At 35.1% G+C, this 14,513-nt stretch overlaps 1 protein-coding gene across 1 annotated transcript; it reads right to left on the bottom strand.

The window, feature by feature from the left end:
* Nucleotides 1-11,248: 11,248 nt before the first annotated feature.
* Nucleotides 11,249-13,115, bottom strand: LOC141662093 (agamous-like MADS-box protein AGL62). Its single transcript, XM_074469141.1, has 2 exons — nucleotides 12,504-13,115; nucleotides 11,249-11,476 (listed from the first exon to the last, which is right to left on the bottom strand). The coding sequence occupies exons 1-2, from the start codon at nucleotides 13,108-13,110 to the stop codon at nucleotides 11,433-11,435; spliced, it is 651 nt and encodes a 216-aa protein (XP_074325242.1). The 5' UTR covers nucleotides 13,111-13,115; the 3' UTR covers nucleotides 11,249-11,432.
* Nucleotides 13,116-14,513: the final 1,398 nt, after the last annotated feature.

The raw sequence follows: 14,513 nt of genomic DNA, 5'->3' as shown, positions 1-14,513 counted from the left end.
CTTGAAGTTTATAGTTTCAGCTCCTATATAATAATAATAATTATTATTTCAAAAAAAAATCATAATTAATTTCAATATGTTCAGGTTAAAATTTTCATCTGCTAAAATAACTAACCATTTGTTATATGATTGCTATACTGTTTTCAGATTAAGGCATTTCTGCATCAAAGATTGACCGACTTGACCAATTGAGATACTTCATCTTTGCAACATCAAGTTCAAGCAGTTGCTCCATTTGTTTTGCAGCAATACACTTCTGATGCAATTCATACAATGCTATCTGATATATCCTCAGCAATTTCAAATGTTGATTCTGACCATCCCGTTCTCAAAGAAGAGCAAGATGCTCAAGTATATGTCTCTGATTAAATTGTTAATTTTTTGTTAGGCCCTAATGTGGTTGATAATCTTTCTTATTCAGCGTACGTGTTTTATTATTATAAAGTGCCTAACTATGTAGATCGGTCAAGGGACACGAGGGGATGTTATCATATTGCCAACTCTCGTTGTCAATAATAGAAAATATCAAGGTAAGTTTGTTGAATTTATTTTGGAAAATTTAAAGAACTGAAGTTCCTAACATTTCTACGTATTGGGAAGCTAAAAAAAAGTATTATCTTAAAGGCTATATGTTCTGGTTTAGAGGAAACTACTGAGCCAGCTGTGTGTTTAAGCGGAGGTAGGCTTATAATTGGATGATATAGTTATATTTTATTGTTAGACCTTTCAAGGATAAATTGCTTCTCATTTGTGCTTCTTTTCTCAGACGTAGAGACAAATGAGTACTTGAGTAACAATGGTGGATGCTGGCAAGATAAAGCACCCAACATCAGTGCATGTAAGGTATCTAGTAGGCTACGCAGGATTATGCCTTTAGTTGCTCATGTTACTAATTATTGCATTCATGGTCTCAGGATACATTTCGTGCAAGAGTATGTGAATGCCCCTTCACTGATGGTGTACTTTATAAAGGAGATGGTTACAGGTCCTGTATAGGTAAAGTAAATTACATTAATCATTTCTTGTACAAAGTAAGCTAACTCCTTCCCCAAAACATCAATTACTAGTATGTGGTTACTGGATAATATCAATTCAGCAAGTGGACCTGGCCGCTGTAAGGTGAATAATGGAGGCTGTTCGCATGAAACTCATGATGGACACACCTTTTCTGCTTGTCCGGTTAGTGTGAATACATACCCTTAGTATTAAGTTTCCACTGTTACCGGCCACTTGAACATTTTTCATGATGATGACAGGATAATGCGGACATCATATGTGTTTGCCCTCCGGGATTTAAAGGTGATGGTGTGGAGAGTGGTGAAGGTTATACACTTTGTGTGGCTTTCATATCATCTACTTAGACATTATAAACCTAGTAGATAGTATATATACTAGTTGCAGTTAGCATTACCACATGATGTGCAGGTTATCTAGTAACCTAAAAAGCATGTATCATTGCTATTCTGACAATTGTTTTCTAGACTTTCAATCTTTAGTCATATATGGACTCAGAGATCAGAGCTATCATGGCACAATATATGCCTCTAGACAACCAAGGTGAAGTTCCAAATCATCAAAGCGAGGATCAGGCATGATGGAAACCAAAAACTTAAGGATTTAGACCATACTTATTCTTGAAATCTTAGGTTAAGCCCTGAATTCAAAACCTTTCCAGTAAGAATCGTTACAAGGGCAGTCAAAGCCGGATATGGTTCAGAGAGCAAATAGCAATTTTAGTCTAGTTCACAACTTTCCTTTTCTTATGTTTTAGTTCAGATTATATACCTGTACATGTTATTAGTTAGCTATTAACTTTTAAGAATTACTATATGATGGTAATTTATGTCAGAGCTTGTAAGGGTTAAATATTATTATTAAGTTTCTGATAAAAAGAAAACACTGGAGTATAGAACTGTATATAATAATGTTAATCTGTAGCCTGCAGGATAAATCAACTGAAGGTTGGGTATTAAGCTCTCCATGGAATGTACTTCAAACTATGTGTCAAATGGTACAAAACTGCCTTCATTTTTTGTACTAGAAAAGTTGACTATTATTTATAAACCCTGACTGATTAGCAGCATCCTTTTGCAGGTCAATGCTTTTTTCCTTTTGTTCTGTTGTTTCCTTATTCGCAGCTGCAAAGATGCCTATGAACTTATTTGGTCACATGGTTGGGGCAACACAGAGAGAGAATGAATCGATTATAATGTTTTTTTGGATTAGTTGTACTTGTATTTTTTTATAATGATAGATGTATTTTGATTATAATGTTTTTTTGGATTGATTGTATAAACTAGGCTATTTTGTTTGTGGATAATTGGGTAATATTATGTACCGGTTGAGATTTACACATATAAAAGCAATGTCTTAAAATCACAAAGACATCTGAAAAATAAAATATTCAATGTTAATAAAGGAATATTAGCACATGAAAATAGGGTAATAACATTGATTTAAAAATAAACATCCGATGTCTATTTATCATATTAACATCGGTTTTTTAGAAAATAACCGACGTCTATTATCAACATTGACATCGGGTACTTAGAAAATAATCGATGTCTAATAAGATATAGACATCGGTTTTTTTATTTTTAACCGATGTATAATAAGATATAGACATCGATTTTTTTAACCGATGTTATTTTATAAATATTGCTTGTGTGTTATATTTTTATATAGGCCTAATCGTCCTAATATTACATTTCTGAACTTGACATTAAACAATTATATAACATCAATGTGAATTAGACATCAGAAATTTTTTAGAAACGATGTATAATATTACATAGACATCGGTTTTTAACCGATGTCTATGAGAAAACACATTTAACATCAGTCGCGAAGACATCATACATTTTTTACATAGACTTCGGTTAAAAACTAATGTCTAAGGTTTTTTTTTCTAGTAGTGAATAAAGCGTAGATCGCGAGAGCGGGATATGTGGTAATTGAACAAGCTTTGGATCTCCAGTAGTCAACCAATTGGTAAAGCTTATTAAGGTAAATAATCTGATCTACAGATTAAATATCTATTTTTCGCATGGATCCTGCGGCGGGTTTCTAAAATTCTGATTTTTCACGTTTGTAATTATTGTTTTCCATTGCATTTATGTGCTCAAAACCCAACAATTCCATGGAGAGTGAGTCTGGTTTTTCTATATTCTCGAGGACGAGCTTAGTTTTGATATGGAAGAATTTGATTACACATTTTTATTATATAATATTAGTGATTGTATTATATAATATATTACTAATTGGGCAACAAGTCATAATATTGCGTTTTGTCATCATGAGTCCAGGATCGTGGTGAATCGAGCATAAACCTTTTTATAAGGGAAAGCTTTGCAAGCATTTGGTCACAAAGTTTGTTATAAATCAGTTACAAGGTCTTTGTAATCAATATTAATGTGTAATTTTTTAGAATAAATAGACCCCCTAGTCTCACACTCCACACATCTCATCTCACATACCTCTTCCCTCTCTCTTGTATCTCTCTTCATTATTTTCTCTCTTGTAAACAAAATTTCATTATTAATAAAAGCTTGAAATTCATCTTGATTCTTGGAAATTTTCTTATATCACGGTCTCGATGATGTTCAGCTAAGCCATTTCTTAGGGACATATGTAGTGGGTAAAGGGACCCGATATCATGGTGTACGTGCCTTAATGTTTACATATTATTTTTATTAATTATCTCCAATATCATGTTAGTATTTTCATACGAGCCACACAAGTAGAGTTGGGAGTTCGTATAAATAGAATTCGTATAATTTTTAGAGTTGATTTAATTGGTAAAATGAATGTGAAATATTTTTATGATTTTAAATGAAACTTAATTTGGAGTCATTGGAAGGCTTTACTCTAAATACCTCTGAGTTTATTTGCTATAAAAAATACATGTTTATGCCATGCTATTTATGTTTAGCCGATGAAATCCGTTTCTTAGATCTTTTAAAAGTAATATTTGTAAGTATTAGTTAATTGTTCTTCTTAGTTTTATAATTTAAAAACTTGATTCGCGTTCTCTGTGATTCGACCCGTACTTGCTCCCGCACTCGCGTACGCCTGTTCACTTTCTATTTTACTAGTTTTGGATTTTTCCCCATAGCAGGATTCTTCGACATAGTTTTCTCCTGCATGCACTTATAGTTAAATGTATATGTAGCACTGATGATCCTTACATTATAGACGATAGTTTTTGTCTTTTTGAATGTAATCCAAATTTATCTGTGGTATTCCCGGAACCATTTAAATGCCGAAGTATTTGGAATTTATATCGGATTATCATATAATTATTTTAACAGTTTTAAATACTACTGTTTTAGAAGTAGTTGTAATAATTTTTAAAACCTCGGGCAAGTTGGCCTTAATTTGGCATATATTCTAATTCCAGAGAATAAATCTGTAATGTTCCACCTTGGAATGCAGATATATATACCTATGAGTTCTATATCATCTGGTTTACTTTCCCATATAGTTCCACCTTGGAATGCAAATATTCATTTAAAAGGTGGCTTACCTTCTACTGGAATTTTCTTTATCGGACACAATTGTGAAGTCCTACATGTGTAGTCAAAGTATGCTTAGTCGAATTTACATTTGATGGTACTATATACTTCTATAGATAACTTTGTCTAACCTAGTAATTTCTCACTCATTCTTTTTAAATTTTCGCTGAATTATTCGACAGTTGGTAAAGTGTATAAATCATCACTAAACTGACACACACTATTTAGAGAATCTTCAGAAAGCAGATGCAATCAAATATTTGATCCCAAATCTTAACCTCGAAGAAATCCCTCTTGAATCCCACATCCACAATGAGGAGAGTGCTTGGAACATATACTTCTTCTTCAGAACTATGTTGTAGCCATTTATGTTTTTAACATAAAGTTGCGCTTCCATATCACCAGGGGCATATACCGGTGTGTAATTGCTCAAATTCCCAGTTTTAAAGTAAATCATTATGGGTTCTTTTTTTTGTTGAATCTCAATGCACTATTTAATCTCTGCAAGATAAATAAAAGAAGATAAGAAGAAGCAGATAATGGGATTATTTTCTCTCGTGTCAGGATCTCCTTTGAAACAATATGCACTGCCTCTGCTTTGTGACATGGCACCTGCATCACCTAAGTCAAGGGAGCAGTTGAGCACTCATGAATGATTAGATATGTACCTCAGACTACTTGACGATAATATTTGGTCGTTATGGCATTAGATTCTATCACTACAAGAATACGTAATAATGTTAATGCAATTTAACAAAAGAGAACAGTCGGTCAGCGATTACTAATAAATTTCTGACCAAAATTAAAATTTAGAAAGATCAAATGGAAGCCCTACATAACAACGACATATATGTTACTAACATATATTTTTATTGGAAAAATAGGAACGAAAAATGTCCGCGCAAACCAACCAACAAAATGCTAATGGATTCTTATCCATTTTTTGTAAAAGAAATCACCTGATGCTCACTTACTTAGTATAAGCTCTGAATGGAAGAAAATAAAACGGAAGTTCTTATATTAAACTGGAAGCATACAAGGGATTTAAAAACAAAAGAAAAGAGTAGTTACTACAAATCAGGAACCACTACACTACCAGACTCCTACATAACCTCTACTACTGTTTATTTAGATCCTAAACTCACGATGTACCAGAAGACTAGGTCCCTGGATACACATGACAACAACTATACTTGAGAAACTAATAATTAAAAAAATAAATAGGTAAATATGTTTAGATTAAATCCAACATATTCCCTCCTAATCTAAACACGCTTCCAGCTCACCCTATTACTTAAACTGCAGACAAGTCCACGACCCCAATAACCTTTCTCATTTCTTCAAACTTTACTCTTCTTAATGTTTTATTTAAAATGTCCGCCCGCTGCTCCTGTGTCGTCACGTACTCGTCTACTAACTTTCCCCGTTTGATGCACTCACGAATGAAGTGGAAATGAACATCGATATGCTTGCTTCGACCATTATTAACAGGGTTTTTCATTAACTCAATGGATGACTTATTATCCACATGAAGCACCACAGGTCCAACTCGTATTCCACTAATTTCTTCGAGTAAACCTTGAAGTCATATGCTCTGGCATGCTGCTATAGTTGCTGCCATATATTCTGCCTCACACGATGATAGTGCCACTACTCTTTGCTTCTGTGATGCCCAGGAGATTAAATTTGTATTCAGGTGAAAGCACATCCTACCAGTGCTTCACCTGTCACCAACATCCCCTTCAAGATCACTATCTGTAAACCCAGATAACGTCTCCTCTTTCTTTTCCTTCATGTACACTAAGCCATAGTCCACAGTTCCTCTCACATATCTCAAAATGTGTTTTACTGCCTGTTGGTGCTTCGTCGTGGTTTTCTTCATAAACCGACTTACAACCCCCATGGCAAAAGAAATGCCTGGACGTGTATGAGTTAAGTATCGAAGGCTCCCGACAATACGTCTGTACTCAGTGGCATCAACTGTTTGACCTCATTCATCCTTATCGAGTTGTAGTTTATGTTCCATAGGAAATTTGGATGAATTACAATTCATCATTCCAGCTTTTTCCAATAGTTTCTTTACATAAGCGGCTTGTTTTAGTGTTGTAAATAAACCTCCTTGATTTACCTCTATACCCAAGTAATATGATAAGAGACCCAAGTTGCTCATTTCAAAATGCTTATTCATCTGCAATTTAAATTCCTCCACCGGCATTATATTCGAGCCACTTACGAGTAAATCATCGACATAGACTCCCACAACTATAATGTCTTTTCCAGTGATTTTTGTGTATACTTCCTGTTCGTGCAGACACCTGGTAAACCCCAACTCTTTCATACACTTGTCTAGCTTCGCATTCTATGCTCTAGGAGCCTGTCTCAATCCGTATAAGGTCTTTGAGAGCTTATAAACTTTACTTTCGTGTCCTACCTTTACAAATCCTTCCCGTTGAGTAACGTACACCTCTTCATTGAGCTCACCATTCAAGAATGCAGCTTTAACATCTAGATGGTGAACCTCCCAACCTTGTTTAGTCTTGAGAGCCAATAGTAACCGTACTGTGTCCAAGCGAGCTACTGGGGCAAATACTTCATCATAGTCTATTCCCTTTCTTTGTACGTATCCCTTTACTACGAGACGTGCTTTATGTTTCACCACATTTCCTTCAGGTCCTTCTTCTCTTTATAGACCCATTTCAAACATATCGGTTTGTGTCCAGGTGGCAGATCTGTCAACATCCGAGTTTCATTTTTCTCAATAGTGTTGAATTCTACTTGCATTACAAATTGCCACTCATTCTCCTTGACTGCTTCACCAAACGATGTTGGCCCCTCAATTTTCAAAAGCATCAAATCGTCAATCATATCTATGACTTCTGTTTCATTGTAAATATCTTCAAGTGACCTGAATCGCCTTGGTTCACTGGTTTGTGTAGAGGACAAGCCACTAGTTCCTTCTGGTGTAGCAGCTGTTGTGGGTGTCTTTAAAAATACTGAAGACGACTGTGTAGATGGTGTTTGTAATGAAATTGGCGACATAGAGGGCGACTGTATAGGTGGTGTCTGTAACGGAGTTGGTGACTCAGTTTCTGTATCCTCTGCTTCAATCACATTCTCCTGATCTCCCATTTTAATATACTGCGCAGGAAATGAAACCTCATCTCCCCTATTTTGATCCGACATCCAGGTGTCACCTTCTTGTACCACAACATCTCTGCTAACATGTAAGTTTCCAGTCTTGGGATCGTATAGTCTGCTACCTTTTGTTCCAGGTTCCTTCCCAAGATATATCACCATCTTTCCCTTATCATCCAATTTCTTGACGTGAACTAATGGAACCTTCATAAATACAACACTCCCAAACTTCTTAACATGAGACATATCTAGTTTCTTTCCATACCATGCTTCGAATGGAGTCCTTCCGCTTATGACACGGGTTGGCAATCGATTAAGGATATAAATTGAGTGCCTCACTGCTTCACCCCACAAAAATGCAGGAAGTTTAGCTCCCTTCAAAAAACTTCTGGTCATTGCTACAACCGTACGATTTCTACGCTCCAGCACACCATTTTTTTGTGGGGTGTATGGAGCCGTATAGTGTTTTCGAATCCCAGCGCTTTCACAAAACATGGTAAATTCTTTCGAGCAAAATTCACCACCCCGATCAGTTCTCAAAATTCTTATTCTTTTCTCAATACCATCCTCAACCAACACCTTAAATTTCTTGAACATCTCAAAAGCATTACTCTTTTCTTTCAACATATATGCCCATATTTTTTTAATATAATCCTCAACAAATAAAAAAAAATAGCGGTTACCTCCCGGAGTCACATGTGAGATAGGTCCACAAATACCTGCGTGCACCAGCTCGAGTGGCTTCCATGACTCAAGAGTGGATTGAGATGGAAATGGTTTCCTGGCTTGTTTTAACATTAGGCATCCTTAACTTTTCTTGAGTGGTTGTACTAGTTTGGCAATCCGTATGCCATGTCATCTCTTGACATGAGTTCCACGGCCTGGAAATTGACATGCCCGAGTCTACTGTGTCACACCCACGCGTCATCTTCTGCCTTAGACATGAAACAAGTGGCTTAACTTTCTTCGAGGGTTATTTTATACAGTCGATTTTCAGTCTGTTTCACTTTCATCAATAGCTTGCCACTATCTTCGTATACCCACAGGTACTCGCCATCCAATATGACTCTGTTTCCTGCTTCAGATAGTTGTCCCAAACTTATTATATTATTACATAAGTTAGGGATGTAATACACATCTGTCAGGATTCTTTCTTCGCCGTTTTTGCATGGAAATCCAATTTTCCCTTTTCCCATTATATTTACTGTGGACCCATCACCGAAACGTACCTTTCCTATCACTCGTTCATCAAGATCTTTGAACTTTCCCCGTGATCCAGTCATATGATTGCTGGCGCCATTATCCAAGTACCAAACTTCTGATTCTCTTCGTTCCTCTTTACTCGTACGTAATTTTGGCACTACTGAATCCTCCTTCAATAGCATGGATACGATCTCCGTTTGTCCAACTTCAGCTATTAACAAAGCTGACTCGTCCTCTTGAATGAGAGTGAGGTTTGCCTCCTTCTGCACTTCTCGATCTCTGCGGGGTTTGCGGCATTCCGACGCGAAATGCCCATATGCTTGACAGTTAAAACAACGTACTTTGCTCCTGTCACCTCTCACTCTCATGCTGTTTTTTTGTCCTCTCTATTTACTGGTTCTCTTCAACCATTCATCTCGGGATAACAGTAGCTGTCCTTCACTATTTTCTTTTTCCTCCACTCTTCTTCTGTCAAGAGGAGTTGTCCTTGGCTTGTCTTTGTTACGCCCTTCACCTGTTCCTCATGGGCCTTGAGAGAACAAACAACTTCCTCTACTGACATCTCCTCCAGGTTGCCAAATTGTTCGATAGCGAACGCAATTTACAGGAACCTAGTGGGAACAGCTCTGAGTAGCTTCTTAACAACGTAAACTTCCTCCATTTTCTCTCCCAAAGCCCTGATATTAGTGACCAGATTATTGAGTTTCATATAAAAATCGTCAAACTGATCGGTGTCCTTAATGCTCATCATTTTGAATTCATATTTGAGAGTCTGTGCCTTTGCCATTCACACCTTGTCTGCCCCTAGTGACATTGTTTTGACTGCGTCCCAAGCTTGCTTGGACATCTTCCTTTTTGATAATGACAGCAACACATTTTCAGGGACAGCTTGGTATATTACAGTCGATGCCCGTTTATCGATTTTATCCTCCACTGTGCCCTTAGGATCCTTGGGTTCTATGGCTTCCCACACCCCATGAGCTGGAATAAAAACTTTCATTTTCATTTCCCATGCAGTGTAATTTCTTTTGGTTAGCATTGGGTAACTGAGGCCAAATGAACTTTCTTTGGGTTTACTAGTAGTCTCCATCTGCTCTGAATTTTCCTAAACTCTGATACCAAGTGTAAAAGAAATCACCTGATACTCACTTACTTAGTATAAGCTCTGAATGGAAGAAAATAAAACGAAAGTTCTTATATTAAACTGTAAGCATACAAGGGATTTAAAAACAAAAGAAAAGAGTAGTTACTACAAATCAGGAACCACTACACTACCAGACTCCTACATAACCTCTACTACTGTTTATTTAGATCCTAAACTCACGATGTACCAGAAGACTAGGTCCCTGGATACACATGACAACAACTATACTTGAGAAACTAATAATCAAAAAAATAAATAGGTAAATATGTTTAGATTAAATCCAACATTTTTGTCTACGAACTAGTAATGAAATAGCGACCAGTTAGTAACGGAATGATATCGCCATGCTAACGTAAACTATGTTATGTTAGTATATCGTTACCAATTCATTATAACTATAAATCAGTTAAATTTATACCTGTAGTTATATCTGTTGTGGTTCCCAGAGTAAATTGTAGTACTTTAATTTAATGCTATCAACCTAACTTGTCTTATTACATTGTTTAATATCCGAAATTTGTTTACAAAGTTGGTTATGCCCATTTCTTCTTCTCACATCTCACATCCGAATTATCTACATCTGAACTACGTGATAAACTACAATTCTTTCTGATTCTTATCAACATTAAACTAACAAATATCAAAGAATCACACGAGCAATTTATTTGCAATATATTAAGGTAATTATTTTTACTAGCAACATGTGTCACCATGTTGTACATTCGGTTGTCTTCATCTCTTTCACATTGATTATTGCAATAATTGTCCTCCATTTTGTCTAGCAATATATGGCTCTCCATGCCGATCCCGCACATAATACCCCTTCACAAACCTTTTTTTTAATAGGTGCAAATTTACTTTCTCCCCATTCCAGAATTGGCAATTCTCACACTTGAAACTTGGACACCTAATATTTGTCCCATTCATGGACTCTTCCCGAGATATAACATATGCAGAAAAATTTTGACCGCTTAATAAAATTTAAAGTCAAATATCCTCTAATATCCTTCCTTTGATACATCCAAAATTGATCATCAAAGTTTGGCTCAGGATCACTTAGCTGATTGCTAGGAGAGGTGTTTACTCTTTTTTTGATTGGTCAAGGATAGATCCTATATGGATGCGTCAATATGGATTCTAAGCTCTTCATGGCATATGTTATATATAACGCGGCACATTTATTAATACTTACGTTTATTCTCTTCCAGGAAACCCCAAATAAATACAACTTTAGCTGTTAAAGGCCTAACACCTTTACTTATATCAAGGCTTGATCATCAGATGCTATTGCTCGTCTGAACTGGCTGAGATTAACAAAGGTTGAAGTATATCTTTCTATATAAGTATTTTCTGGACTATTATAAGATTTGTTAGTTGAGGAGGCAGGAGGTGGACAAGGTTCCCGTGGACAAGTTTTGGTGAAGCAGATGGCTACCTCAGTGCTCAAGGCACTCCATATCAACATCATTTTTTGAACTACCTGACACAACATCAAATACAAATAGAGTTACATGTATGAAGAGATATTATGAGATATATAAACATAACACAAAACAGTCACATAAAAAACAAATAACATCACTCATAGAAAATGAAATTTGCATTCCAAATATAACACAAATACAGATATAGGAAAATTAAACTCAGCAGAATCGAAGAAAAGCCCAGCTCGATATCTAACACCGGGCATAACCTTGTGTTGTTTTGCATATATTGTGAAGATTTATACATATGTGAATTCTTAAGTACCACCAACTTATTATCTATTTTAATAGTTATTGTCCTGCATATAATAACTTATCAGTGAGTAGTCTATTATGTCCTAGTGATTAGTCTATTACTGTTATGTACTAGTGATTAGTATATTCTGATTGTCACATACAACACTATAAGAAATTGTCATTGATTAGTTACTGTTTTACATAGAATAATTTATTATTTTATTGGAAAGCAAGTAACTTATTATCTATTTTGCATATATACAAAAATTACTAAAATTTTTGATTGTATGAAGATTGATACATATGTGAATTCTTACATACCAAAACCTTATTATCTGTTTTGCATATATAAAAAGATTACTAAAATCTCTAATTGTGTCAAGATACATACATACGAGGATTCTTACAAACTGAATATGATGTTTCAATTCCCATTACTCTATTTTGACTAGTTGTTGATGTATGAATATGGAGAGGCATCACAAGAATTGAAGAGGAAAATAATTATTACTAGTCTCTGCAATCGTCTAGAGATTTGGCGTTTGCTCATATTGATAATTCTTTGTTTGTTAATATTGGCTAATGTCATCTTCATGGTTTCATCAATGAATAGATATTTATGAGAATTAAAAATACAAAACAGAATAATAGCATAAAAGAAAATAAGATATAGATATAGAAAACGGAATTACTTGAATCCCAAAAATGATAAAAACACAGATATAGAAAAACTAAAATCAATAGAATTGAGGAAAAGCCCCGGCGATCTCTAACACAGGATATAACCTTGTGGTGTCATAACAATCCCAAAGGCAGCATCAGGGCCATCTGCTGGCTCTCCTCCTTCCAAACTCAAGCCTGTCAGATCCTGAGCTTGTTGGGTCATGGCAAGATTGTCTCTTCTATTTGCAACCATCTTTCTGACCCCTGTCAATCCAGATTTCAACATCTGGAGCTGCTCGAGTCCAAGATCTTCAACAGGAGCTTCAAACCAATCCACCTCTGGTCGTTGTGACCTCTCCTTTTCAAGCCTTTCAGCAGAGGTCCTTTCAGTTTCCAAGTGGTCATGCAACATAGATAGATGACCATTGAGTTCCGCGAGAATTGGGGGATCCACCTGTTCAAGCACACCAGATTGAGCAACTGGATAGGCGTCTTGAGGGAGAATGAACTTATCAATGAGAAGCTCCAAGTTGGGATGTCCAAAAGAGTACACCTTCTTTTCACCTGGTGAAAAAATAATGATGGCTATTTTCACACCACAGAGGGTGCAGATTTCAGTGGCTTTGTTGAACAAGCCTGCACGCCTTTTTGAGAAGGTCACTGCAAGATTGCTCTCATTAGTCATTCTTCTCATGGTGATTTTTCTGCGACCCAAATTTATTCTTGGCATTTTTCTTAATTCACCCAATGAGAAAGATGGGTCTTGGGAGGGTAAAAACACAGAATTTTATAGGAAAGTTTGGCTTTGATGGTCACATGAAAGTCACTGACATGAAAATCTTTTTTTATCACTTACTATTTGTGCATTAAATAATTTATTTCTTTTGCATAAAATTTACTAAAAGTACTAAATATATACAATTTAAATACCTATCCAAACAAAATAAGAATCTCTAATTGTTCATCCATGTAAAGAATTATCAAATATTAGTTCCTATTTATGCATAGAATAACTTTAGATTTTTTATGAAGCAAATAACTTTTTATTTGTTTTGAATTTACATAAAGATTATTAAAATTTTTAATTTTGTTCAAATTCGCATATACCAAACAATAATTTCGATATTTACGAATAAAGAGGCCGAAAAAGCCCGTGGCTGGGGCTTTATCTGGGTTTTAAAAAAATCATGGATTGAATGACGGTTTTTTACAAATCGGGTCCGGCTCGGCTAGTCTTCCTCTAAAATATGAGGCTCGTTTTAGGCTAATCGATACACTGAATCACACTATTAACGGGTCTTTTTTATTTATATATTAAATATTATTTTTATTTTGTACATCGACTTGTGAGTAGTTTAATGAGAGATTTTAATTTCGATACAGAAACAAATATTTTTCTTTTATATTAGATAAAATAATTTTCTTCTCTAAATCTAAAATTCTAATGACCGTTATTCTTTTTATATAAGCAATTTTATTCATTAGATAACTGTCCAAAGCAAATATTACTCGTAAGAGCAACACGATCTCAGGAATACCAGTACAAACTCGATTTATTTAATTGTGATTTTGAAGTTTTGATAATAATATATGGATTTTAGAAGATTTTCGTTGATTTTAAATGTTCGCAGAATTTGACGGAATTGATAAAAAAATCTTGAAGAGTCTTAATGATTTTGTGAAGATTTTTAAAAATCTTTCAAAATCTCATATATTATCGTGAGATTTCAAAAGATTGAAAATATACTATCAAATCCATTAAAATCCACATATTTATCAAATAAAATCCATGGACTTTTGAATACCATTATATATCATTAGAATTTTTAAAATCTAAATTGAATACCCTAAGATTTTGATAGAATTTTTTAAATCTAACTTACTTAGATTTTAATGGATTTTTTACAATCTAAATTGAATAACTCCAGATTTCGAAGTATTTTTCAAAATCTAAATTGAATACCCATGGACTTTGAAAATACTTAAAAATCCTTAAAAATCACGACCGAATAAGACCAACTTAAACTTCGAATCCCATTGGAGGAGATTTTATGATTATACCTCCTGAGCCAGAACCTGTCGCTTAAATGATTTTTACGTTGGTTCACGTGGTTTGCAGGCTAGTGCGTAAGC

Source organism: Apium graveolens, chromosome 5 (assembly GCF_009905375.1).
Source record: "Apium graveolens cultivar Ventura chromosome 5, ASM990537v1, whole genome shotgun sequence".
NCBI classification, from domain to species: Eukaryota; Viridiplantae; Streptophyta; class Magnoliopsida; order Apiales; family Apiaceae; genus Apium; species Apium graveolens.
This window is presented reverse-complemented; position numbering and strand designations above follow the sequence as displayed.